The 26908-nt window shown below is 60.1% G+C and overlaps 2 protein-coding genes across 5 annotated transcripts; one reads left to right on the forward strand and one right to left on the reverse strand.

Moving 5' to 3' along the window:
• Positions 1 to 1296: 1296 nt before the first annotated feature.
• CORO6 (coronin 6) lies at positions 1297 to 9859 on the forward strand. Of its 4 annotated transcripts, XM_041000227.1 has the most exons (11): positions 1297 to 2659; positions 3788 to 4048; positions 5356 to 5478; positions 5920 to 6049; positions 6157 to 6338; positions 7416 to 7535; positions 7998 to 8102; positions 8192 to 8337; positions 8641 to 8698; positions 8830 to 9060; positions 9153 to 9859. In XM_041000227.1, exons 2-11 carry the CDS (start codon positions 3851 to 3853, stop codon positions 9276 to 9278), a joined length of 1419 nt encoding a protein of 472 aa, XP_040856161.1. In that variant the 5' UTR covers positions 1297 to 2659; positions 3788 to 3850; the 3' UTR covers positions 9279 to 9859. The 4 variants fall into 4 exon arrangements, with proteins under 4 accessions (XP_040856161.1, XP_040856162.1, XP_040856163.1 ...); XM_041000228.1 differs by lacking the exon at positions 1297 to 2659 and having other exon boundaries at positions 3482 to 4048; positions 9156 to 9859; XM_041000229.1 differs by lacking the exons at positions 1297 to 2659; positions 7416 to 7535 and having other exon boundaries at positions 3482 to 4048.
• Positions 9860 to 10123: 264 nt separating this feature from the next.
• On the reverse strand, positions 10124 to 25897 carry ANKRD13B (ankyrin repeat domain 13B). The gene is made up of 15 exons (XM_041000681.1): positions 25313 to 25897; positions 16100 to 16235; positions 15898 to 16022; positions 15767 to 15812; positions 15056 to 15199; positions 14776 to 14965; positions 14632 to 14698; positions 13787 to 13868; positions 13056 to 13120; positions 12710 to 12840; positions 12435 to 12592; positions 12171 to 12323; positions 11882 to 12045; positions 11725 to 11801; positions 10124 to 11523 (listed from the first exon to the last, which is right to left on the reverse strand). Exons 1-15 carry the CDS (start codon positions 25424 to 25426, stop codon positions 11295 to 11297), a joined length of 1881 nt encoding a protein of 626 aa, XP_040856615.1. The 5' UTR covers positions 25427 to 25897; the 3' UTR covers positions 10124 to 11294.
• Between the last annotated feature and the right edge of the window lie 1011 nt (positions 25898 to 26908).

Consider the following 26908-nt stretch of genomic DNA (forward strand, 5'->3'; position numbering starts at 1 on the left):
CAAAGAGACCCAAATTCCTCCACCCTCTGTGGTGCAGAGTGATGTCCTGAACAGCTGCTGTGACCTGCCCCAGCAGACAGGACTTCCTGGAACGGTGACCTCTGCACATTAGCAAGGGAAGGGTAATAACCGCAGCCTAAGGCACCTCAGCTCCCTGAAGGGTCTCCAGAGGGGACCAAGGACTTTGAGTGACAGCTTTAACTTCCCACTGTTAGGAGAGAAGAGCCTCAGTTGTGCTGCAAGGACACAGGGCCACAGAGCAGGCCCTTCTCTGAGACAGGAATCTGAGCCACTGCGCCCACCCCAGGCCCGATCACAAGATTCAGAGTGGTGCCACTTACCTCAGATCAGGCAACTATCCAGGGAGAGCTCCATGTCTAGTTTCCCAATTACTAATAAAATTTGCTAAGACTTACGGAGAACACATTTCCTTGAACTCCAGTTCGTTATGAATTGCCCAGGTCTCGTGCAGGGAGCAGCACACACATCCCGAACTGCAGTGCAGGATCATAAGGGGCAGATCATTTCTTAAAATATTCTGGGAGTGCTTGAGGTCTGACCAATCTAGATAACCTTTCGACCTTCTAACCAAAACAGATCAAATCACAGCCAGAAGCAGCCAGACTCCCTCTTCCAGAAAATGGCGTCAGGAAAGGTGAAATCTGTGTCTGGGTCCTATAGACTGCCGTACAGAACCCAGATTAACAGTGAAGAGAGGAAGTGGCTTCATTCCCCGAATGGCTTTTTGTGGCTTGCCTCTGCCGGCCCACAGCTCTGCCAGGCCTTGGAGCCCAGGAGAAGGCTGGAGGGCAGGGCTGAGCCACACCCAGCTCAAGCAGATAGCTGGGAGTCCCTGCTCCTCCCCCAGGTGATGTAACTGAAGACTGGGCAGATTGCAAAACTGCTGCTCCCTAGTCCCAAACCCACACCTTGTACAAGACAGTGCCCTGCTGCCCTTAAAGAGATGGGAAACAAACAGCACTGTTGTAGAATTGGCAGTACAGCAAACACCTTCTCTGCCAAGAAGTGGAGTGGGAAGGGGCTTGACCCCAGCTGCTCCATTTTACAGCCAAAGAAACTATAAAAATAGGGTTGTCTGAGCTGGGACTGCAATCTCAACTTCCTAATGCGCCCAGGCACTCTGTGCCACGCAGCCTCTCAGGGTCAGTTCTTGGGAGATAACAGTGGCACTGCCCTTCAAGGACGGGCAGAAGAAATGCAGGCTGCTGAAAAGCGTGGGCACAAACGACAGCCTCCCAGGGCTCCACCAGCTACCAGCTGAGTAATGGGTAAGCTGCCTACCATTTTTGTCCCTCACTCTCCTCGCATGTAAAATAGGAATAATAGCAGTACCCATCTCTGCAAGTGGTTACCAGAAAGGAGTTAATGTTATGTGAAGTCTTTAGGACATGAAGTAGGAATATGACTGCTAGGTAGGAACAAGTGAGTCCCTCTTTTCTCCTAATGCTTGGAATCTGTCCTCGGGACCCCCGGTGCCATGAATTAGTTCTTGAGCACTTGTGACAGTCTCTAAGTGCCACCTGGATCCTCCTGAGAATGAAGCAGCCTTGTGGGGACCTTCCTGGTTTCCACCACTTTCCCACCTCCTCTTCTCCAATGCTGGTCGCTAGCCTCCCAGAGTGGGAAATATCAACCAGGAGCCCCCTGACCCAAGTACTTGAGGCATCACCCGCGGGTGCACACCAGCAGGGAGCTGGAGTCGAGACAGGGCTGAAACTCCTACACTCCAACTATATGGGATGTGGCTGCCCCAGTAGTATCTTTAACTGCTGTACCAGCGGTGACATTATCTTCTTGATCTTCCTCAAGTCAGGTCTGCTTCTTTAGAACATAGGCACCACAAGCTCTGGAAACGATGTGAGTCTAGTTAGCAATGGTCTTCTGAGCTGGCTGCTCTCACCCCTAAAAATGGCCGAAGCCTTGTACCAGCCTCTTCCCTCTGATCCTGATGCTGAGAGCCGGGAAGGGAGTGGGGAGCTAAGGAACGTTCACTTAGCCCCCCGCCCGGGGATCGTCTCTCAAGGCACGACAGGCCTGGCGCTTCTCTGCGTCCTCCGCGCTCGCCCAGGCGACTCCTGCAACTAAGCCACAGTTCCCAGGCAAGCACCGGGGCCGCGGCCCTGGATCAGAAGAGACGTCGCCGGCCGGGTTCAGCTGGAAGCGAATGTCTGAGGCGAAAATCGCGGAAAACCACCTGAAGTGGCGCGGCCGTCCGCTCCAGGGACTCGCGTCCCGCGGCCGCCTCCCCTCTCCGGGGACCTGGGCCTTCCCGAGCCTGCCTGAGGGGCGCCGAGCCGGGCCGGAGGGTGCGCACCCGGCGCACGGGAGCCCTTCGGACAGACGGTCGGCTAAGGCCGGCCGCCTCGCGCCCGGAGACGCTCGGCTTTCCCGCCGCTGGAGAGGGCGGGACGGCCGCGGCCCCGCCCCGGCCCGCCCCCTCAGGTTGATGGCAGCGGCAGCTGGGACTGCAGCGGCTCGGGGCCCCGGAGAACCGCAGGCAGCGGCCGGAGCGCGCAGCCCCACGCCGCGGACACCCGGAGAGGCAGTGCCCGGACGCCTTCCTCGGCCCCGCAGCGCACCGCGGTCCCCCGGCGAAGGAGTCGCTGCGTGAGCACCCCCTCGGCCCGCTCAGGACCAGGTACACCTTCCCTTCCCTCTCCCCGGGCAGCCCACCCCCTCCGCAGCCACCGCCGCAGCCAGCTGAGCGCGCTGGGTCTCCTGGAGCGGGCAGAGGTCTGCGCCCCCTCCCCCCGCAGCCAAATTCGGTCCCGGGGCAGGGCGGACTTGGTGTCTATATTTGGCCGGACAGCGGCCGGAGCGCAGACACCTCGTCCCGCAGGAACGCAGTGCTGGGGGCAGGAGGTCGGAAGGGTGCGGGGAGGCCGGGCCTCAAGCTGGGGCCGCAGAAGCAGCTTGAAGGGCACAGGGATGCCCGGGACTGGGGAGGGGCAGGAGCCCGTGCCCCTTTGGCAGCACCGGGAATGTCTCCTGGGGAGGACAGCCGCGGCGCAGCAGGCCACGGTTGCGGGAGAGTGTCTCCCATTCTGGCCCTGGCCTTGGAGGTCGTGGACCCCATCCCCAAGAGAGTGTAGCAGGGAACAGGCCCCCCTCCACTGGGGCTGAGAAGCCAGAGGAGATGCTGGACAGAAGCGTGGTAGGCAGAAACCAGGAGGCCAGGGTTAGGGCCTCAGGCAGAAGCCAGTGTTGGGAAAAGTAGAAGCAGGAGAGAAATCCCGCCCCCGTCGCGGCCCCCCACGGCACAGAAGTGATGAGAACAGTAGCAATAAGGACTCAGGTCAGTGGTCAGATTTTTTTTTTTTTTTTAGAGAAAGGCAGAACTGCTTGTGCCTGAACGATGCTATACAATTTGGGAACAGTGGGGTGGGGAGGGATGCCTCACCCCGTTCCTGGCCTCCAGCCTCGAGCCAGTGGCCAGAGCCTAGAGATGCTTCTTGGAGATGCAAAGACTTCCAGGAAGCGATGCTTGTTTGAAGCAGACGGACACAGCCCACCTGACATGGAAGTTCTTCCCCTAGAACATTCCAGCTACCAGGAAGCTTTCAGCTCCTTAGGGTCCACAGAACTCCCTAAATCTCTGAGAAGTCAGACCCCCCCAGTCCTAGCGCCTCACAGGTGGCAAAGAACTGCCTCCTGCTTGGACTGCCAGGAGGAAAGCTCCCAGGGCTGCACCAGACGTGCCTGGGTAGTCCCTCACACCCGCTCCTCCTGCTGTCCTCCTTCCCTCTGCTTCGTCCTCCTGCTGCAGCTCACTGGACGAAGGACCAAAAACATCTCTGGCGTTTGAAGTCTCCCACCTCCGTCCCCAGCCATGAGCCGTCGCGTCGTGCGGCAGAGTAAGTTCCGCCATGTGTTTGGGCAGGCAGCAAAGGCCGACCAGGCCTACGAAGACATACGTGTGTCCAAGGTCACGTGGGACAGCTCCTTCTGTGCCGTCAACCCCAAGTTCCTGGCCATTATCGTGGAGGCTGGAGGTGGGGGTGCCTTCATTGTGCTGCCCCTGGCCAAGGTGAGGAATGAGGGGAAGGAAGCGAGTGGGAGGGCACCGTCTGGGCCCCCTGGGGACTACCGTGGCTGTCTGTGCTGCTGTGTTCCATTCCTCCAAAGGCCAGTTTGTGTGCACTGACTGTTCTTTGTCCCCCAAGCCCTCAGGGACTATTGGGGTGCTCCCTCACCCCACCCAAAACAGCAATACCTCAGATGCCAACACCCAGTCCATCCACCTGTGTGTGCAGTGTCCCCAGTTAGGGAGCGTTGAATGACTGATGGCTGGGCTGCAGTGGAACCATGGCCTAGCAATGCGTTCCCTGTCCCTCCCAGTGCCACACCCCCCCTCCCCAGCCCAGGATAACCACCCGATCACCTCACACCCCAAAACGGCACACTGCGGGGTGGGAGTCCCGCTCTACACGGTGAGTCATTGCACTGCCATGCTGCTGCAGGGAAACATCACACACAAAGCCAGAGGCCCCCGTGCCTTGGGGATGGGGTGCCAGGCAGTGCTTGCCACCTTTGCTGAGAAATCTCAAACCCCTTGGCCATCTTCCTCCCCAGGAGGGCCACTGTAAGGCATGACCTTAACCCAGATTCTGACCCCTGCACCTTGTTAGGGGAGGCCCACAGGTGATAGGGTCAGGAAGAGGCCTGACAATAGCTGGTGAGTCACTCCAGATAATGCAGACACCATCCAGGGACACCGTACCCAGGGCTCAAATTTCAGCTGGAGCTGCCTCCTCTGCCTGTATAACTACCATCTTAGTGCCACCCAGCCACAGCTGTCCACCGCTAGTGAGGCTGGGCCAGTGCCAGTGCAGCTGGCCCCAAACCTCCACAAGCAGCCCGTGAAGACCAAACATAGGTGGGTGTCCAGCTCCAGTTTGGGGAGCCCAGGTGCCAGGATCACCCACTGCTGTGGTTCCAAGGTGAAGTCGTATGCTAAGGGTATGGCTGCGGAAGTGCTGTTGGGCATCTCACCTTGACCTTTTCCACTGGGGGCTTCCCCAGTCTCTGCAGCTGGAAGAAGAGGCTTGGGAACTGCCTTCAGAACACCGGACTGAGGGCTCCAGTCTCGCCCCACCAGTGTCTTGCTGAGTGTCCTCAGCAGAGTCATCGTCCCTCTCTAACGTCCCCTAATTGTAAATCATTTCAACTCATTGTGCCTTCAGCCAACTTCAGGATGAGATTAGAGATGTAGAGAGGAGCCTGCAGAGAAAAACAGATCAAGCATTGAGTCATAAATCTGCTGCTCACGCACCCCACTCGCAAACACACACACACACACACAGTGCCCCTCACCTTCCTCTCCAATCTCTTCAGACAGGACGAGTGGATAAGAACTACCCACTGGTCACTGGGCACACTGCTCCTGTGCTGGACATCGATTGGTGCCCACACAATGACAACGTCATTGCCAGTGCCTCAGATGACACCACCATCATGGTAGGAACTTGGCAGACCCTTCAGGGCTGGGCGTGGGAAGCAGGCAGGGCAGCATCACCTGGGCTGGGGAAGGTGGGAGGGGGTGCTGAGCCCCAGAGCCCTGCCCTGCCCTGCCTGGCTCCTGGCTATTTTTAGGCATATGCCCACTCCCTCCCAGGATGCACTGCTTAGTGCTAATTATAGCCATGGACAACTTGGGGCCGGAAGAACAGGGGGCATTGGTCTAAAGTCTCCTTACTGGGGTAAATGAAGAGATCTCTGGGAGCGCTAGCAGCGCCCCCTTCTGGCTTCCAGCTGTTTCTGGCCTGGGCAAGCCTAGAATCAGGACCTGTGTTTGACCCTTAGGTTCAAGGGAATCGGTAGGGTGAAGGGAAGGCGGGGAGCGGCAGGACGGGGGCTGCTGACCCAGCCTACCCTGTCTGTGCTTTTCCTCACACCCAGGTGTGGCAGATCCCGGACTACACCCCGGTGCGCAACATCACGGAACCTGTCATCACGCTGGAGGGCCACTCCAAGCGCGTGGGCATTCTGTCCTGGCACCCTACGGCCAGGAACGTTCTGCTCAGCGCAGGTCTGGGGGCCCGGGGAGGAGTCAGCCCTGCTGTGGTCAGTTAATGGGAGAGTGAGAGAGCAAAGCCAGGCCCCAGGTGAGGACCGTATCTTGCCCTGTCTGGGAAGGTGGTGACAACGTGATCATCATCTGGAATGTGGGCACCGGCGAGGTGCTCCTGAGCCTGGACGACATGCACCCCGACGTCATCCACAGCGTGTGCTGGAACAACAACGGCAGCCTCCTAGCCACCACCTGCAAGGACAAGACCCTGCGCATCATCGACCCGCGGAAGGGCCAAGTGGTGGCGGTGAGTTCCTGGCCCAGCCCCCCACCAGCAGCCCCTGCCCAGTGACCAGCGCTGCCGTCCAGGCGCAGCCTTTCACCTGCCCCTGCCCCAGGCCTCCTTCCGCACGGTGTTTTCCCCAGGCTGCTTCCTGCCCTTAACGAGATGAGCAACCTGCAGCCCTCCACCCTGCTCCCCTTCCCCTCCCCAGCATCCCAGGAGTTTAGAGGAAGCCCCCTCACTTTGGGATGGAGGAGGGGACCAGCTGGAAACTCCATCCTCCCAGCAGAGCCTGCATGAAACCTGAGCTCCGGGCCCTCTCTCTGCGCCAGACAGCAGGGGCAACCCACCTTCCAGGGCCTGGGGCCCCAGCCCCACCCCTTCTGCAAGGCGAAGCAGGGCGTGGGGGCAACCTGGGAGAGCGAGGGCTGGGCACGGTTGGGGGGCCCGGCCTCAGCAGCTCCAGTCTAACCCTGGGGCGCGTGGCGCATGCATGTGTGCGTGGAGCACGCGCGTCGAGCGTCGGCGGGGCGGGCGGGTGCTCTAACCCACTAACCCTGCGAGCAGGAGCGAGCCCGGCCTCACGAGGGCGCCCGCCCGCTGCGGGCCGTCTTCACCGCAGACGGCAAGTTGCTCAGCACCGGCTTCAGCAGGATGAGTGAGCGGCAACTCGCGCTGTGGGACCCGGTAGGCCAGGCCGCGCCGGGCGCGCTCGCGCGCTCGTTCCTCCACCGTGTCGGCCAGGGGCGCGCTCTCCGGGGCGGCGGCCCGCGCCCAAGAGACCCCCGAGCTGGGCGGAGAGCTTGCGTTCCGGGAAAAGCTTCGCGCTGACACCGGGAACCAGCAGACATCCCCCTCAGCTCTTGGGCGCTTAAGGGCTTGGGATCAGCTGAGAACTGCGCACATCTTGCCCTCTCCAGTCCCAGCGGCTCTGCAAACCCCGGGGTCCCTCACGCCGCTGGAAGTTGAGTTCTCAGGCCCCTTCCGTGTCTCCTTCTCTGCCACCCACATCTGAGCTATCCAGCTGGTTGCTCCGCCCTCCATGGCCCCCTAGGGCAGGCAGTCCAGTGATGCCCCTCCGTGTCTTCCCCCTACCCCCAGGAGAGGTTTGCGGCCCACGAGGGGATGAGACCCATGCGGGCCGTCTTCACGCGCCAGGGCCATATCTTCACCACGGGCTTCACCCGCATGAGCCAGCGAGAGCTGGGCCTGTGGGACCCGGTAACACAGCTGGAGGCTTGTGGGGGGGTGTGCCCCGGGGACTGGCATCACGGGGGAGGGGCCAGGCGCCCCCCTCCCGCAGGGCCTGCCCACCTGGACAGGGTTGGAGGCTGCTGTCCCCTCTGCAGCGCCTGCCACCCCCACCCCCCCACTCACCCCTCTGCCCAGTTTTTGCCGCATCGCCTGAAGAAGCCCCACGCTGGCGCCCCCGCCTGATGATGCCGAGTCCCTGGGGGTGGTTTGCTGTGACTGCATGCAGCGGCACTGGGGGTATAAGTGCGCGGGAGAGGAGGAGTCATGTCCAGGGGAGGGGGCTGCTGCTCTGCAGATCAGAGCTGTCTTTGGATGTGCATGGGGCTTGGGAGGGTGGAAAATCTGAAGGGGCTCCTGGGGGTTCCGAGCTAGCACGGGAGGGCGGGGCAAGGCTGATCCCGCCCACCCACCTACCCTGTCCTTGGGCAGAACAACTTCGAAGAGCCCGTGGCACTACAGGAGATGGACACAAGCAACGGGGTCCTCCTGCCATTCTACGATCCTGACTCCAGCATCGTCTACCTGTGTGGCAAGGTGACTGAGACAGCGGAGAGAACCGGAAGGCAGGGTGGAAGTGCAGAGGGCCCCACGCAGGTGCACCTCTGAACCAGAGGGTTTTGCAGGGCGACAGCAGCATTCGCTACTTTGAGATTACCGATGAGCCACCTTTTGTGCACTACCTGAACACGTTCAGCAGCAAAGAGCCACAGCGAGGCATGGGTTTCATGCCCAAGCGGGGCCTGGACGTCAGCAAGTGCGAGATCGCCAGGTTGGGAGCCTCGGCCCCTGCATGCTTCTGTCCCTGCCTCCTGTTGGCCACTGTGGCTTACTCCCTCCCCTGCCCCTGCCAGGCTTTAGAAAAGGGGAGTGAGGGGTCAGACAGGTGCGTTCTGCGTTCCGGTGCCGTGGTCAGTGGTCTGTGGTTCTCGGTGCTTTGGTCTGTGCAGTGTAAGGATGGTGGTCACACCAGACCCGCAGTGAGCACAGTGGAAGCTCAGCAAGGGTTGGGCTCCAACCCCCCCCCCCCGCCATCACACCGCCTCGGTGGTGCCAAACCCCCGCTCTCTCACAGGTTCTACAAGCTGCATGAGAGAAAATGTGAACCCATCGTCATGACGGTGCCCCGCAAGGTGAGGGTCAGAGAAGGAGGCTGGGCGGGACTTCGAGGCAACAGAGGGGGCTTGGCCGGCGCCTCCACTCACACACATCCTCCTGCCCTCCCGCATACATCCTTCCCCACCCCCACCCCCCACCCCCGCAGTCAGACCTGTTCCAAGACGACCTCTACCCGGACACCCCGGGCCCGGAGCCAGCGCTGGAAGCAGACGAATGGCTGTCAGGCCAGGACGCTGAACCCGTGCTCATTTCGCTAAGGGATGGCTACGTGCCTCCCAAGCACCGCGAGCTCAGGGTCAGCAAGCGCAACATCCTGGACGCCCGCCCTCCTGCCGGGCCCCGCCGCAGCCAGTCGGCCAGTGACACCCCCTTGGCGGTAAGACCCAACCTCACTCCACCCAGTCCCAGCTCATGCGTGTCCCCACTGCCCGTGGTCTAACCTGGACATTTGTGTCCTGGGTGCCCTAGCAGCAGCACACCCTGGAGACGCTGCTGGAGGAGATCAAGGCCCTCCGTGAGCGGGTGCAGGCACAGGAGCAGCGCATCACGGCGCTGGAGAACATGCTGTGCGAGCTGGTGGACGGCACGGACTAGCCCTGCGCCCGCTCTGGACTCCAAAGCCTGCCTCCTTTAGCTGGGGCCGGGGTGGGCGGAACACCGCCTCCCTGGCGGGATGGAGGCGAGCAACCTCCACGTCTGACTTGCGCTGGGCTGCACACTTGGTCCGGGACTCGCAAGAGCTGGCCTAGGCCGCCCAGGGGTCAGGGGGCCTCACCAATGGTGCTGCAGGGCGTGGTGGTATCCCCCTTTGATCTCACATGCAGAAATCCAGGGAAGTGTTTAGTATTAGCGCTACGCTTGGGAGATTTGGGGGAGCTTGGGCCTGACCTCAAAGGGAGTGGCAGTTCATCAGGTTCCTCACCCCTTCAGACTGGGCAGAGTTACAGCGCTTTGCCTCATCAGCTCCTTTGATCCTCACAAATGAACGAGTGGTTACCCAGACAGGAGCACCCCAGTTCTACATACACAGACACAACCTGTGATTTGTGGATGCTACACCCCATGGGCTGTCCCAGGGGGTTCTCTTCCGTTCCATTGGCAGTGGAGTGGGCAGTCTCTGCCAAAGAACTCTCTGGAGAACTGGCAAGGGTGAGCAGGTTCACCCCCGAAGTATACCCCGGCTCTCTGCTTTGGCCTTGACTATCAGGAAAACAAGATCCATTGAATGAAGTCCATGGCTAAGTGTTCACTTGGGCCTCCGCATGGGGGTGGGGAGGAAGGATGGGCTGAGAGCCATAGCTCCTGCCAGTGTCTTGGGGGCACTTGGCACATGGGATCCTGCCCTGCCCCCATAGTCCCTTATACCCGGAGCCCTTCCCCACTTCCCCACACAGCAGGTGCTGCCTCCCCAGTAAAGTCCCCAGAAAAGCACTCCCCCATTTGAAGCCTCTTTTATTTGTGCCTCACAATCAGTCTGGTGCCCCTGGCATCAGGGAGAGGGGTGGGAAGAACAGCTTCTCTTTGTCGTTCTTTTCTTCGGTCCCCTTCTGTTGTGTCCCCTCCAAGCCTCGGTGGCTGAGCCGGGAAGGCCAGTCTGAGAGGCCCTGGATGAGGGTGTGCAGTGGCCCCTGCCCCCCTCGGGGTCTGTGCTTCTCTGGGGGCCGGGGAGTTAGTGAGGTGGGGCAAGGGAAGAGCCTGGGGTTAGCACCATTGGATGAAGGGCTTTAGACCGGCCCCTGGTGGGGGCAGGTGGGACACACAACCACAGAGGGCTAGCAGCAGCTGGTGGGAAGGGGTAGGTGGTGGTGCCAGGGCCCTGGGTGACCCCTTTGCATTCGGTCTAGTGTCAGATCTAGTGCTTGCCCCCAGCTCCAGGTGCTCCCCTCCCCCCACTCTCCAAGGCACCATAAGGGAGTCAGGCCTTACATAGGCCAGGAGGGCTACCTTGGACAAGCTCTCTGTGTCACAAAGGAAAAAAAAAAAAAAAACAACAACAAAAATAACGTGCCTTGGCGATGAGTACTCCAACTTCTGGCTGCCCAAGGAGAAGCTGGGACCACCCTGAGACCCAGGACGGGTGTGGGGGCTGGAGGAGCCGGGCACCCCGCTAAGTGCACTTGACGCTGAAATGCCGGGGTGAGGGGAGGGGCTGGACCCTAGACGTGCTGGTTTGTGTCTGGGACAAAGCAGCGACAGCACGCGGGGAACTCAGCTGCCTCCCAGGGACAGGGGGTAGAAGGACAGTGATGCAAAGGCTTCAGGGGCAGTGTCCTGGAGTTGGGTCGGTGAGCAGAAAGGAGCAAGGGAATGGGGACAAGGCTCCTCAAAGGCTTCGTCTCCCCCTTGGGCCTGCCTGGCTCCTCGCTCAGGCAGATCCGAGCCGCGGGGAGCCCCTTAGGAGTCAAGATACAACAAAGCCAGGTGACTGCTGCCTCCAGGGCCCTGGCCTGGCAAGTCACCCCGCGCCCACGCTAGCCTGTCCTGGTCTCGGCCGGGCGCGCAGCTCCGCCTCGAGGCCGTGGCTCGTCTCCAGCCGACCGCCCTGCAGGTGCGCGGCGGGGGAGCGTCTCCGCGGGAGATGGGTGGGCGCGAGGGTCGCGGCAAGGGGCGCTACTGCTCGGTCAGCGAGAGCCTCAGGATGCGCTCCAGCTCCTCCTCCTCCTGGCGCGCGCGCCGCCGCCGCTCCTCCTGCTCCTGCGCCGACAGCTCCATCGCCAGCCGCAGCTGTTCGTCGTAGCTCCGGAACACGTGCGCGCGCGGCCCGGGGCTGGGCCGAGGGCTGGAGCCCGACGCCGCGGCCGAGGAAGCGGGCTGACGCTGCGGCGTGGGCGGGGCGCTCCTGCGGGCGAGGGAGCCGCGTCCGACCGGGGAGCTGCCGCGCCGCGCCCCACAACCCCAGCCCGCGGCCTGAGGGGCCTCAGGACCACAGCTCCAGCCTTCTGTCCGGTGAGTCGCAACGCCAGGCGGCCTGGGTCGCGTCCCCAGCTGCCACCTTGCGGACAGCGTCGCCCAGGCTCTGCGGGCTGGGGGAGGCACTGACCTGTCGTGTCGGCGGCCCTCGTAGGACATGGGGTGGGTGCCGGGCTTGCTGTTGGTCAGCGCCTCCCAGATGGTGACCTGCAGGGAGGGAGAAAGGGCTGGGGTCAGTGGTGGCTGGGGGCCACCGAGGCCCGTCGCGGCTGCGCGCGGGGACACACCTGATCGTACTCACTGCCCGCCTCTAGCAGGCTCTGCTGGATGGCAAACTGCAGCAGGTCGTCGTCTTCGTCGCGGGGTGCCGCCTCCCGCTGGCCGCCCAGCACGCTGTAGCCGCGCGGGGCCTCGAACAGCGCGGGGGAGATCTCACAGCCGCGACACGAGGCTGGGAACGCAGGGTGGGGGTCAGGCACGGGGCTGGGAAGGGCCTGGGGGGCTGGGAAGGGCCTGGGGGGCTGGGAAGGGCCTGATGGGTGGCAGAGAGTTGGCAAGGGGGCGAGGGGCGCTCACTGCTGGAGCTGGAGCTGCTGACGCTGGAGGAATCGCTGCCGGGGGAGGGTGTCTCGCTGCTGGGGCTGCCTCGCACGGAGGGCACGGGCTCGTCGCAGCCGTTGAGATTCCCGAAGGTGATGCGAGCATTGAGGATGTGGAAGATCGGGATTTCTATGGAGAGGGACACGGTTGGGCGCCACCCTCACCCAGCCTCACACCTCAGCCCTGCTCCCTTACCTCAGCTGACCTCCCAAAAGGTGAAAATGCGTTGGGGGGTCTCACCAATCTTGACAGGGAAGCCGGGGGGCAGGCGGAGCGTGATGAAATCCCGGAGCTTGGCGAAAAGCGCGTTGCTGACGGCCATGAGGTCGATGATGGGGGCCACCTGCTCACACAGGGACAGGGGATGCTCCTCACACAGCCACAGCTTGGCCTTGAACCTGCCCCCCCCAGATCCCAAGGGGTGAGGGCCACTGCAGGAAGCCGTGGCCTCCCAGCACTTCCTGGAGCCTGGCCCTTGCCCACCCAGCCTCCCCAGCAGGACCAAAGGGCCTCACTTCTGTGTCTTGGTGGTCAGTTCCATGGGGCGGCCCATGTCACGGTTTCCAAGCTCAAAGTTGGGGTTGAAGTATTCTTCCGCAGTGATGGCAGTGGGGTTGGCTTGGCTCAGAGTCTGAGTGATTAGGGTCTGCGCCACATGGGGAGAGGGGGGGGCGTGAGGCCAGGTCAGCCATCCTGTGCCACCGAGCCTCCAGGCTGGCCCCCTGCCGGTGCGGGGCAGACACGCCTTGGGTGTTGGGGAAAGGATATCTGCATTGGCCATGCTAAGCAGGACACCTCCCAAGCCTCCTGCTAAGCCACACCCACCCCTCTCCTCAAGGGGCACCCATGGCACACACTCACTCCGTTCTGGGGGCCTCCATGCTGCTCAGCAATTCCCAGGAAGGACTGTAGAGGGGTCTTGCAGCCTACAAGAAATGTGGTATCTCAGAGCTTGCAGGGCATGCTCCCCAACACACACACACACACACACCTGGGGACCTTGCTGAAGAGAGGACTCCTGTGACCTGGTGGATGGTTCCTAAGGTGCCAGTATGCTCACCCACACCACAGGCCCAAGTACGATTATCAGAATGACAGCGGCCTAGGGCTCAGGAAATACTTTCTGGGGTGTCACTCTCCAGGTTGAGGCACCTGCTTTTGGTCAGTGCTTCAGGAAGATGCACGATATCAGATGTCCCTGCAAGTCCCTCACTTATGATAGTTTGCTCCCCCTCGGGAATTATATCATTCTACTTCAGACAGGCCAGAGGGTGGTATTTAAGGGGCACACTCAGTCCGTCGCAGCTCCCTGACTTTGTATCTAGGGTATGTCCCATTAGACTAGCATGGCCAGTAAGTGGCAGACCTGTCATTTCTCCTCTCCCAACTCCAGAGCAGACATCAGCAGTCAGCTGTCACTCCTACAGTCTTCTGAGCAAGACTCTAGGCAGCCGCCACTAACCATTAGGGCTCAGCACTTGAAGTCGGTTTCCCTGAGAAAACCTGACAGAGATATTGAAGTGGGAGCTGCCTGTCCAGTCCTACAACGCTCCCCCATCCCCCACACCCGCCGTCTGCCTCTGCCTCATTACCTTTGACCTTGCCCTTGTGCTGTTCTGAAAGATGCTCTGTCCGAGTGCGAGTGATGAGCTCCACGTTGGATGCCCCGTACACCTGGGGTCAGATGAGGGGAGGGCTCAGAGACGGCACCACCACTGCCTGTCCCCGTGGCTATTCTGAACACACTCTGCTGTACCGGGTCCTGCAGGAGCTCGTAGCTCCTATCTCTGTCATCTGTTCACTTATTGGCGGTTATAACTGTGACCCAAGCCCTGGAAGGGCAGCACGGCCCTTAACGCAGCCTGCAGAAGTGCAGCAGGCTTCCTGGGGAGGCGGCATGCACAGCACCTGGCCACCATAGTGAGATCATCTGTGGTACCACGTGTGACTGATATAGGAGTTCCTGAGGGATTGAAACAGCCTCCAGGGTAAGGGCCTGGCTCTGGAGTCAATTCATGTCCTTGCCACACCTCACCCCCTTCCAACTGGGCCACCTCGTGCAAGCTTCCACTTCCTCCCCATAAAATGGACGCATAATCTCTCCTTAGTGGGGTTGTGGAGATCAAACAGGACACCATGGAAAGGGCTCCATAAGCATCTGTGAGAATAACAACACCTTGCTGGCCAGTGACATTTGTGACAAGTGAGTGGGCAAGCCCACATGTGTCATCTGTCCATGCCTGCATCTAAAATGGCAGAACAGTGCCTTGAATGCAAATATGATAAGGGCTCAGCAGATGCCATCCTCATGGGTCAGCTGTGAGTCTGATGTCCCTTCTGTTCTGCCAAGGCCAGGCCGGGCTGGTCAGAAGCCCCTGCCCAGCTTGCTGTGGGCAAGAGGGTGGCTGGGTTTGGGACCCAGGAACTGGTGCCTCACCTTGGCTTCATACCCGTTCACCATCTCGGTTTTCTCACTGCGCCAGCCCAGGATGCCCGTCTTGTTCCTGGGGAAGCAGGGCAGTTGAGGTGAGGTGGGCACCCCACCCAGCTGGCTCAAGGCTGGCCAATCAGGCCCACTCACCTCTCAAAGGAAATGTTCTTGGTATCAAGCTGTGTGGTGACTACAGGTGCAGTGAGCCGGCTCAACACCTGCTCCTCGGTAGGCTGGGAGGCCGCCAGCAGCAGCTCCCGGTCCTGCCCGGCCAGTGCCAGAGTCTCTGTGTATACCACCCGGCGGTCATGGTCAATCTCCATGACCACAGCACTCGAATCTGCCAGCCGAAGAATAGCACATGTAATCAGAGCTGGTGTGGGGCTGTCTCTTGTCCTCCCCAGCCTGCCCCACCTCCTGCAGGCCTGACCTTGGCCCCTGAAGACGAAGCTGCGGTTCCCTCGCTGCCAGGTCATGTGGTCAAAGCCCAGGAGGGTGGTGTCTACCCTCAAGTTCTGCCCGCTCTTCCATACTTTGTAGGTGTCGCTCGGGCAGATCTTGGACACTAGGGGCACTGGATGGAAGCAGAGATCAGAGGCAGCTTCTATTTGCCTGGCCAACCCAGCCCAGGGCTCAAGGCCTGGGGGGTTGAAGGCAGCGGTGTGGCCAGGAAAGGGAGCGGGAACTAGTGGGAGAGCAGTCTGTGGTTCACCCTCCAACTGCCAGTGTAGACCGCTTCACTTAGACATGTGCCACCTGAGGTCGGGGACCTGCATGTGTTACTTCATACATTCGGTCTTTCACACATTCTGCTAACAAAGCTTTGTTGCGCACTCCTGCACACCCAGCACTATCCCAGTCACTGGAAATTGGACAAGACAGGATTCCTGCCTTCTCAGACCTGACCTTCTAACCAGGGGGGGTTATGGGTAATAAATCACCAAGCAAACAAGAACGTAATCATGGAATCGAGACAGTACCCAGGGCAACTGGCAGAGCAGTGGGCACTGAGCTGGGAGCTTAAAGATGAGAGGGCTCTGCATGGGGAGCGACCGCCTAGAAGGCTCCTGGCGGGGAAGCAGTGAGTGCCCAGTCTTGGGATGGTAGGGTACCCAGCAAGGCCCCGTCCATTTCCTCTTACCCCAACTGGTGAACTCCCACTTCATCTCCACGTAGAAGTCCTGGGCCTGGAGAACACAAAGGACACTAGCTGAGCCTGGGCTGCACACTGAGGTCCAGGCTGCCCCGGGAGGCAGGCAGGCTGGGCCTGACCTTGCGCAGCTTCTCCAGGAGCACGGGAATTCCCGCCAGCCGCTTCACCACCCGCTGGTAGTCCCGGTACCGCAGCACCAGCTGCACCAGCTCCAGGTCCCGGGTGCTCACAGCCTCCTGCAGCACTGCGGGAGGGGAGGCAGTGTCAGATGGCAAGACCCCTCGACCAGCCCCAGGTGATTCCATGATGCAGGGTACCCACCCGTCCAGCCACTGCGATTCTCCCTGCCCACGTCTGCGCCGTGTGCCAGGAGCACACGGGCACACTCGAGGTGTCCCAGTGTGGTGGCCAGGTGCAGCGGAGTCCGGCCCCGGGGGTCTAGCTGTTCGATGTCCACCTGGAAAAGTGGAAGATGCAGCTCAGATCACTCCAGAGACAGGCAGCCACCTCCATGTTGCCCTGATTCCCCTCTGTCACAGGGCAGTGACAATGGCACTAAGCTGGGACCAGGAGCATGGAAGCCATGGCAGAAAATGGCTGGAGCAGAGCGACTTCCCTGCCTGTCCAGCTGTGTTCCCTCCTCATGGGCCAGGGAGGTTCTGTCCTCAACTGGCAAGGCTGCTGGTCAGGCTCCTGCCAGCAGTCACAAGGCTACACTAAAGAACAGGTTCCCGCTACAACTGCCAGTCCGTGTCCTTTACCTGTGCATCAGTATTCTGGATAAATTCCATATTTATTTTTCTGTTGCGTGAGACTTCTGTTGTATGACAAGAGCATATAGGTGTTACATATAAATGTTTATCTTGGGAGTCTAGGACTTCTAGTTATCTACACTGAATGGATGTAGATGAAATGACTGTTTTTAGGCAACAGGAAGCCCAGAACCATGCATGATCACTGAACTCTAAGGGAAAGAAACAAGGGGAACCCTGGGGTATCCCTGGATTTCTACCTGAAAGAACATTCCAGACTGCACGTCAGTGGGGGGGCGGGTAGTCCCCGGCACCATGCGGTGGTCTCAGTGGCTTCAGGAGACAGAGCCAGTTTAGGGAAGCTGAGATGAGAAGCTGTCAGGACGAGTTGTGGGAAAGAATGAGCAAAAACAGCCTGCAGGGCAGGCCCAGTGCACAGCGGCTACGACGCCACCGGAGATGCCCGTGTCCTACACTGCAGTGCCTGGGCGTAAGCCTTTTTTATTGTATGTACCTAAAAGGCAAAGTTAGGTAGGAGAGAACAAAAAATAGAGATCTTCCATCTGCTGATTTACCCCTGAAATGGCTGCATTTCAGGTTAAGCCAGGCCAGTCACTCCCTCCAGGTGTCCCGTCTGTGTGGCAGGAGCCCCAGCACTCATTACATCTGCTGCTTTTGCAGACCCATGTAACAGAGCTGGATGGAAGTGGGCAAGCGGATTTCACCAGCACCCGTATGCGATGCTGACATCACATTTGGTGGCTTAGCCCAGTGCATCACAACACAGGCCCACAGTCTTTTCCTTTTCAAAGATTTATTCATTTGAGGGCCTGGTGTGATAGTGTAGTGGCTAAAAGTCCTCACCCTGCACACGCCGGGATCCCATATGGGCACTGATTCTAATCCCGGCGGCCTTACTTCCCATCCAGCTCCCTGCTTGTGGCCTGGGAAGGCAGTCGAGGACGGCCCAAAGCCTTGGGACCCTGCACCCGTATGGGAGATCTGGAAGAGGCTCCTGGCTTTGGATTGGTTCAGCTCCAGCTATTGTGGCCACTTGGGGAATGAACCATCAGATGGAGGACCTTCCTCTCTGTCTCTCCTCCTCTCTGTATATCTGCCTTTCCAATAAAAATAAATAATAAGATCTTTTAAAAATGAGCCTCAAAAGGATCAAGTTAATTAACTACCAGAACAAAGCCTAATCCTCTTTAAAGGAGGACCATAAAGCTCATCATAATATTTATAATGCCCAACGTGCAGTTAGAAATTACTAGACATACCCAGAAGCAGGAAAGCATGACCCCAAATCAGAAGAAAACAGACTTGGGAGTGTTAAAGATGATGAGTGGCTTAAGGAAAAACATAAACATGGTGCTTCTCAGGGACGAAAAGGGCCACCCAAAGACAACAAGCTCAGTGTCTGAAATGAAAAGTTCACAGGGTGGAACTGGCAGCAGATTAAACAGAATAAAACATTCACTGACTTTGAAGACAAGGCAATGAAACTATACAAACTGGAGCACAGGAGCAGGGCGGGGTGGGGGAATGCTGGGAAGTCAGAGCCCCAGAAGTCGGTGGGACAGTGTCAGGAGTTTTAATGTGCGGAGCTGGGCCGCCAGACGGCAGGACGCGGATGGCAGACAACTAGGACAGTTAAAACAACTGACCAAACATTGTCCAAGTTTGATTAAAACTACAGTAGTGGGTGAAACGGTAGTGCTCCTCCCCAAAGGATATGTCCTTATTACATCCCAACAACTCTTTTATTTATTTCAAAGAGACAGAGGGATCTTCCATCCAATGGTTCACTCCTCAAGTGACCACTGTGGCTGGATCTGGGCCGGTCCAAAGCCAGGAGGCCGGATCTCATTCTAGGCAGGTCTCTCATGTGGATGCAGGGACCCAAGCACTTGGGTCATCCTCCACTGCTCTCCTATACACGTTATATAGGGAGCTAGACCGGAAGTGGAGTAACCACTCGAGCCCATGCCCATGGGATGCGATGCTAGAATTGCAGGTGGCCTTACTTCCTACACCACAGTGCTGCCCTCCCACCCCATGAAGCATTTTTTACCACTATGCCAAATGCCCTCCACAAGATTTTGTTATTTTACTCTATTCAACTTGTGACAATTTGTTGTGGAAACTAATACAAACCCAGACCCAAGAAACTCAGCAAACTCCAACAAAGAAACACACAGATACTGCACCAAGATCCATTATAATCAAAACCTGAAAACTAGAGGGAGACCAACACAGGAAACTCTACATCTCCTCGGAAACTATGCAAGCCAGAAGACAATGTAATTAAATATTTAAAGTGCTTGAGGAGAGGGGGGAAAGAAACTTCCAATTTAAAATTCTATCTCCAGTGAAAATATTCTTCAAATAATGAAAGGGAAATAAAGACGTCTGCAGATAAACCAAAGCTTAGAGAATGTCTCACCAAAAGATGTGCATGAAATGTTAAGAGGAGTTCTTCAGGTAGAAAGAAAATGATGCCAGATGGAAACCTGGATCTATACAAAGGCATGAAGAGTGCCAAAAATGTTAAATTCATAAGTGTAAGAATGTCAGTAAAATATTTAAAACCTGCAAGAATAAAGAGAAGAAATGTCAGCGGATGAGAGATCCCGACACATCCTCAGAACACGGGAAGTGGCGGAGTCTTTACAAGCGATTCTGGGAGCGGGGACGGGCAGAGGAAGCCAGAGCCTGGGCAGTCATGGAGGGAGCCCCAGCACCCCCAAAAGAGGCAGGAGCTGTGGGCAGGGGTCAGCAGAGGTGGGATGAGTCTCCAAACAAAGGCAAGGAGCCAGCTACAATTCAAAAGTCCCTGGATCTTTGACCAATTGATTAAATGGAGACACTGGCCTCCGCCATGGACGGGGTTTGGGGGTGACCAGTGAGGCCCTAGCTTGGATCCCTACCTTGGATCCCACCACCATCCCACCCAAGCAGGAGAGGGGAGAATTACTTCTTGGAGAACCTTAAAGCCCCAAAGACCTTGACTATGCATTAGGGGGTGCTTCCACGAGAGGCCAGAGTGCTTCCAGAGGCACGGTAAGCGTCACACCCCCACTCTGCTATTTGCCCCACCAGCCAAAGAGGAGTGGACCCAGGAAGACAGCTTCCAAGAGGAAGTAAACTCCAACACAAAGAAAGGATTAAGGAAAAACAAACTGTCAGCACAGAGAATTAAACACACACGCACACACATACAAACTGTATATGTGTGTGGGGGGGAGGAGGAACAGCAACTTGAGTGCTCAGGAAAAATACAAAAAGATCATTGAATCTGTGAGATAAAATGGGCCCTCCTGTCCTCCTAGAGCTTGCACGCTCTCTCCTCTCTCCTTCACTCTCACAGTGGCCTTTTTCACTGCCCTGGACAGCTGCACCTGCCCCAGCCCCAGTTCTCCCATCACAGTAGGCACTTTCTCTTCACCTTACTGCACTTCCACATCAAGGGAAAAGAAAATGCTCTGGCACCCACGTTCTCGCCTCTCTCCCTCAGCCTCCTCATCTAACGCATCAGCAAAACCTCCAGAGGCTGCCTTCCAAGTGGACCCACAGCCCTCTCCACTGGCACGCTGCCATCCCGGTCACGGCCATGCCCTCTCTCCCTGCTCTCCTCCCATCTGCTGTCTGTTCTCCCCATCACCCATGACAGCCAAATGCACCCTGAGAAATGTCACCCAGGTCTGCCACTTCCCACCCACCCCATCCCCGTTTAGCGTAAAGCCACGTGGCCTGGCCTTCTCTTGGAAGCCTCAAGCACCGTAATGTTAAGGACTGTTGGGTCTTTACCAGACGTGGGCCTAGTGGAAGCTGACTGCGTCACCGGGGCCCCAGCCTCTGACGAGAGTGGGTCAGGTCTCGCTGGGGGGCAATTCGTTTCCGTGAAAATGACTTGCTGATAAAAGCCAGTGGGCCTTCCTGGCTCTGGCTCGGGTCCTGAGGAAGGGCCTCCCGCGCTCACCTGCGCCTCCCATCGGCGAACAGCGGCGGTGCGCTGCTGCTGGACTTGTGCGGTTCTCTGTCTCAGTGTGCTGTGGCCAGCAGTCCCACGAGGGCCACCGCATCTAGCGAGCCACAAAGCCTTCACCCTCACGTCAGGCTTCACCTGCACCCCCACCCCATGTCCTCTGCCAAGGTCTGTTTCGAGAAGCACGGAGCTGACAGCTGCCACTCACCCCCGGCCCTTCTGCTGCCCTAGTTCTCCTGCCTTTTGTTCGTGGCCTTTCTCACCGCCATCCTCCCCACCCCGTTTCTCGGAAAGCCACCTGTCCGGCTGCTCGCCTCGACGCCCACCCCCCAAACCCTACACGCACCTCTCATCCTAACCATCACCTCTCGGTCTACAAGCAGGGCCGCCTGTACTGGGGAGATGTGAGGGCAGCATGGGGAGGTCAGAAGCTGTAGTGGTGACAAGCCGGCAGTGTCATCTGGAATGGCAGAGGTACCGCAGTCACAGGCAGGGAGCCATGCAGCGACACAGCCACTGTCACCAGGCACCTTCTCCCAACAAATATTTTACAACACAGGTGTGAACACCTTCATCAAAATCAAGGCATTAAAAATTGTTTACATAACTTTCATGACTCTCCATTGCATGTCTTCACTTTTAAATGTACTGAGAGCCTCAAACAAAAGTGGCCTGACCCCTGCCAGCCCCAGCGCTGTGACCTGGAAATGTCGGGGTAAAGGCACTCCCGCTGCTCGGCTGCCCCAGCTTCCCACATGCGGGGTGCGGCCAGCACTGTGAACACTCTGCCTGCTGTGGCTTCAGCTCCCCTTGGTCCCAGAAACCCAGTCTGAGTGAGGTCCCCAGCTCCAAGGTGGGGGTGGTGGAGGCCCCACAGCCCCTAAACTGGTGGCAAGTCAGGCTCTATGTAGCCAAGTCGCTACGCTGTGTGCCAGATGCTTCTGTGGCTGCTAACAAGACCTCAGGGAGCTGGCGGGGTGCCCTGCCCAGGGCCCCAGATGCTGCCCGTCGCACCCTCCCCCCACCCCGTCAGGTGCCTCAGCTCCAGGCCCCAGAGGGAAGCTGGCACCACTACCAAGCACGGCGTCCCTCCCCACACCCACTCTCCCCTTGCCAATCCTCCTCGGGCACCAGTGTTTTGGGGCAGATGTGGACCCCAGCCAGGCCCCAAAGCTGTTCTCCTCACCTGGCCAAAACAGGGCCTGCTGGGCAGGTGGCACCTTGCCCTAGGCCCAGGTGGAAGAATTCATTCATCTCAGCACAGGCCTACAGCTATTTAATTGCTGGAATGAAAAGGTTTCCCGGTGAAACCCAACACCCAGTCCTCCCCCCGAGAGAACAGAGACTTCTCACCCTGGCAGAAGCTGCTGGGTCAGAGCTGAGGCTCTCCAGGCTGGCAGGTGCACACATGCCATGGACACCACAGGGTGCGCTCACACCTGCTTCTGCCAACCCCCACGCCATGCATGCACACCCTCTCCGTGTGCATGCACAGGCTGCCCTCCGGCTCTGCAGGTGTCTCATTTGCACACCCCCACATCTGTCCTCACACCCCCATGCCAGAACAGGGCGTTTTCCTAACTCCAGTAGCATTAGCAGAATCCTGTTGTGAAGTGCAGTGTTAAAAAACACACACCAAGTGTGCAGGCTAGACATGGGTGCTGGAGAGGGGCACTGGGCCCGGAGCATCCCCAGGGACTCACCCACCACGCCTCTGGGTGCTTTCCTTGTCCCCTCCCCCAAGCCCCAGGAGTCTGGTTTGGTCCTGGTGTCTGAGCTGTGTCACCTGACTGGGGTGTAGGGACAGGTGTGCAGGTGGGAGGAGAGGGGCGCACTTCCTCATGTTGAGGGGGAGATGATGCTAGTGGGTGAGCAGCTACACCAGTCGTTGAGGGCAGCACCTGCTGACTCTAAGGCCCCTTCTGTCATGTCCTCTGCAGCCCCTCCCACTCCTTCCAGAACACATTGATTTTTGGTTCCTGGGGTTTGCGGCTCTCTTTGCTGAGCCTCCTAGCTTACCAGCTGTGGCGACACTCCACACCCAGGACTGTCCGCTTTGGGAGAGGGAGAGCTCACGGGTGCCTCCCAAGGTCCTGGACCCAACCTGCACCTTCAGCAGGACAGCAGCTGTCTGAGCATCCGGGGCCACACCTCTCCTGCCTCTAGGTCAGAAGGATGAGCAGGGAGAGCAGGAAGGAGGACCATGGCAGCAGCAGCCCCAGGAGGAAAGCAAATGCTTCCCAAGGGGCACGGTCTGGCCCCCTTCGGACGCCTGCTGTCCACACAGGGAGCTATGCCCTCACCCTCCTCCCACACTCACAATAACCCCAGGGACTTGTGACTCCAGAGCCTTGCCCAGATGTCTGTGCCAACCTCACAGCCATGCCAGGCAAGGGGGAACTGGCACATCCAAAGGCTACAACTCCTGCCTCTTCTAACCTGGCAGGGAATGCAACACAGCAGGAAGCAGGGCACCAGCTGCACCGCTTCCCCCCCGCCCCCCCGACTTCAAACCACTCTGGGCCTCCTCCCTCAGCGAAGCTAGGAGGCAGGGGAGCTGACCAAGCTTGCTGCCCTGTCATGCAGGCTGCTGTGCATGCCCCCTCCTCGGTCCGTCGGCATTGCCAAGCCTGCCCACGGGAGGGCCTCATGGCGTGCAGCAGAGGCAGCTATGTCGAGCACAGGAAGACCCGGTCTCGGCATGTCTGAGGAAAGCCTGCCTGCTTGGGTGGCAGCCAGTGCCAGCAGGATCAGAGGCCAGGGCCTCCCTGCTGGGATGCCAGGGGATTTGTCAGGGAGTTGCCTCCCCTGAGGTCACCCTCTGCAGGAAGCAGACCCTGAGGCCCTGAGGACTAGGGTGCAGGTGTCTGTCCTGGGGCTGGAGCACAGCCTGGCCCTTCCCTCCCCCCGCCTGTGAGGGACTGTGAGCAGACTTCCACTGGCGCCCTATAGTCCCCTGGCTTGGATGGAAGGTGGCAAACCATTTTCAGTTCAAGGAGTTGGTGCTGTCACAGCTGGGCAGGGAGAGGGTGCGCCTGGGCCCTGGTTTAGGGGGCAGCCTAGGACAAGGGAAATGGGCACACCCAGCAGCTCCCAGCTGTCCCCACCTGCAGCCACTCCTGCTCCCCAGCCCGACCTCACCCCAACAAGATGGCTGCTGCCTTCAGGCCTCCCGACAGAGCAGCCCGGGCGATAGCCCATGTGGGCATCCAGGGTGCTTGGGCTTCTCCACTGTCTGCAGGAAAAGCAGCTCCCTCCTCTAGGACCCAGCAGTGGCCTGGAGGCACCCTGGAGATGCCGACTCCACCCTGAGAATGCTGGGACCTTTGGGATGTTGCTGGCAGGTGAGACCTAAACCCCACCAGCTATAACCTCACTCAGGGATTCGCCTCTTGCCCTCCGGGGAGGAGCAGAGCGCAGCCAGGAGGCTGGCCTGGGTGTGTGTCTCAGCACCCAGCTCCTCACTCTGTAACCTTGGGATACACACACTATCTCCCCCAGGGCAAGACGAGTGCCTTGCTTTTCTATCTTGGCTCTTGGCTACTCTGGTCAGAAGTCACCTCCTTTATGAGGGGGTAAACAGAGTCAACCCAGGGAGCCCCCAACTTAACAGAGGTGGGAAGGAGGGGGACAGCCAAGTAAATCCAGCTGCTTGCTGGTCTCAGCTCACCCAGCCTAGGGACTAGGAGATGAGCCTCAGAAACACAGCCTACTGCCCTGCCCTCTGCCCCACACATCCCATGGGAGTTGTACCCTGTCGCAGGGTGCCTGAGCTGACCCTGCAACCCTGAGCTTCCCAGTTCCAGCCCAAGCCTGGAGGCCTCCCCCTGGACTGGCTGGGGCTGAGAGTGAGGGCAGGCTGGGGACAGCTGTGTCCCCTGCTCTCTGCCTGTGGTCTGGGTGCCAGGACAGAGTTGAAAACTCCCTGTGTGACCTGAGCTTGCCTCTGTCTTCAAAGATGACCAAGGGATCCAACCCCTTCCCTCTTTGCTTGGAGACCACTGCTCAGCCTAAAGCTGGCTGAGCCACGGGTGTCCACTGCCCAGCAGCCAGAATCAGAGGACTCACTCTGCAGAAGCTCGATGCTGCCGGCAGCCGATGCTGTCCCTGCCCTGCCTTGCCCTGCCCTGTCCACCCCCCCCCCCACTCCGCCTTCCCGGGCGCCTAGAAGCCGGGCACCAGCACCAGAGGGCAGGAGAGCGCCTTTCAGCACCTGGACAAGGGCTTGCGGGGACTCCCGGAGAGGGTCGCTCTCCTCGCCTGCTCCCGAGCCTAACCTGGGGTCTTGGGTCACAGGAACGGAGAGCTAAAGAAACCACGAAGGGAAAGGGCACTGGGTGGGGCCATGGTGCCTGGGAGTGTCCCACAGCCTGGTCCCTGCGCCCCAACCCACCGGCCCCCTCCCTACGCGGACCTGGCCCACCTCCACACACTCACCCGGGAGGTGTCACTGCTCCACGGAGCGGGGCGGACCCTCCCACCACCCTAACATCCTCCGAGCCGCTGCTCTCCCCGCAGCGCTCACTGCCCGGGACCCAGGAGGGGCACAGCGGCCCCACGCACGGCCCCGGGAGGGTCGGGAGCACGTGCGGGCCGCCAGCCTCGGCCGGAGGGAGCGGGCAGGGGCCGCTCCCATCACCCTCTCCCAGTCAACAAACACAAAAGCCGCGGCTGCAAACAAAGAAGCGCCGCAAACTCGCCAGGAGAGGCGGGATGGCCCGCGCCGCGCCCCGTCCCCCTGCCGGACGGGCGTGCCGGGCTGCGGGGGGCCCGGCGCCTCGACGGCGCTCCTACCTGGCCGGCGCGGACCTCCTTCTCCAGCTCGCGGTGGCGGTTGTGCCACACGAGGTAGTGCAGCGGGTACTTGCCCTCGGGCCCCTTCCTGGCTGAGGCGTTGGCGGGGATCATCGCCCGTTCCTCATGCCGGGGCCGCCGCGCCCGGCCCGGGAGCAGGGACCGCGCCGGTGCCGGTGCCGGAGCCGGGGCCCGGGGCCGCGGGGCGGGCGGCGGGCGCTGGCTGCTCGCAGGGCTGCAGCTCGGGCATGTGCGCGCGGCGGCGGGCGGGGGCGGCGCGCCCGGCGCGGTGCGGGCGGCGCGGGCGGCGGGCGTCCTCGCGAGGCGGCGGGCGGCGCGGAGAGGCCCCCACCCGCCCGGGGAGGGAGCGGGCACTCGGCGGCGCGGCGCGGAGTCGCGCCTCGCCTCCCACACCCCCGCACACAAAGAGTCTGCTCGGCGGAGGGAGCAGGCACCCGCAGCGGGGGCGCACGGGGTGCGGGCCCCGGGGACGCCGCGGCAGGGACGTGCGCCCGCAGCCCCCGGCTCCCCGCAGCCGCATAGCCCGGCCCTCAGCCCGAGCGGCCGGCGAGGGACGCGGGGATGCAGGGGAGAGGAGGGGGGATCCCCGAATGTCCCCGGCAGGGCTGCTTATAGCTCGGCCCCGTGGCATCATGGGGCTTGTAGTTCGCCTCGTGGCACTGACGGTGGCAGGTGGCTGGAGAAGGTCCCGCACCGACCCCCAGTCCCACGGGAAGGGTGAGCAGAGGATCCGACCTGGCCAAAACGAAGACAGTGCCCTAACTCGAGTGGGCTGGGGCGCATCGCCCCTCGCTGGCATTTTTCTCTGTGCTAGAGAGGGAAGGGGCTCTAGGCCTTGCTGGAGCTTGCAGGTGGGTGGGGGTGGGGATGGGGTCAGCGTTGCGGCCTTGGTAACCGAGCTGGACTACCAGATTGGCGGCAGGGGGGTGACTGCTGTGGACCCCTGGGAATGTGTGCGGGGCATGTAGCCGCCAGGGCTTAGGCGTCTCCTCCGCCTGCCCTCAGCTCGATGTCCACACAAGGCAGGAAACAGAGGCTGTCCCGACGGCCAGCAGAACAGAGCCCGGCCCCCGCCCCCTCCACACACTGTCCTCGGCCAGGACCAGCGTGAGGTGGGGCGGAGGAGCTAGCAGGTGGCAGCTGCACCCTCGTCACTCCTGGCTGCAGAACGTGCCAGCTGCCCGAGTCACCCCAGGACGCAGAGGTCGCCCAGAGTGGCCCCTGCACAGGGCGTGGTCAGAGCGGAACTGGCCTTTCTGGGGCCGCCGGGAATGACTGCTCAGGCACCCCCTTCCCCGCAGGGTCGGGAAACTTAAACTCAGTCCACGCACCTATAAAATGAGACGACATTTTGGACATTCAAATGTCCAGAGGCGGCGAGGGGGTGAGCTGAGGACAGTAGCTGCCCTGGAAGCGGCGCCGCCCTCTTTCACCCCGAGACAGGTGGCTGGACGGGAGGCGCGCAGTGCCCTCCAGGGCCCACCTGAGACGAAGGCAGGGAAAAGGGATTCCACCGCAGCCCTGCTTGGAGTGACAACCCCCAGGCGTGTTTTGTGTGGGAGGTGCCAGCAGAAG

This window comes from Ochotona curzoniae, unplaced genomic scaffold (assembly GCF_017591425.1).
Source record: "Ochotona curzoniae isolate NIBS_2020 unplaced genomic scaffold, NIBS_Ocur_1.0 scaffold_2453, whole genome shotgun sequence".
NCBI classification, from domain to species: domain Eukaryota; kingdom Metazoa; phylum Chordata; class Mammalia; order Lagomorpha; family Ochotonidae; genus Ochotona; species Ochotona curzoniae.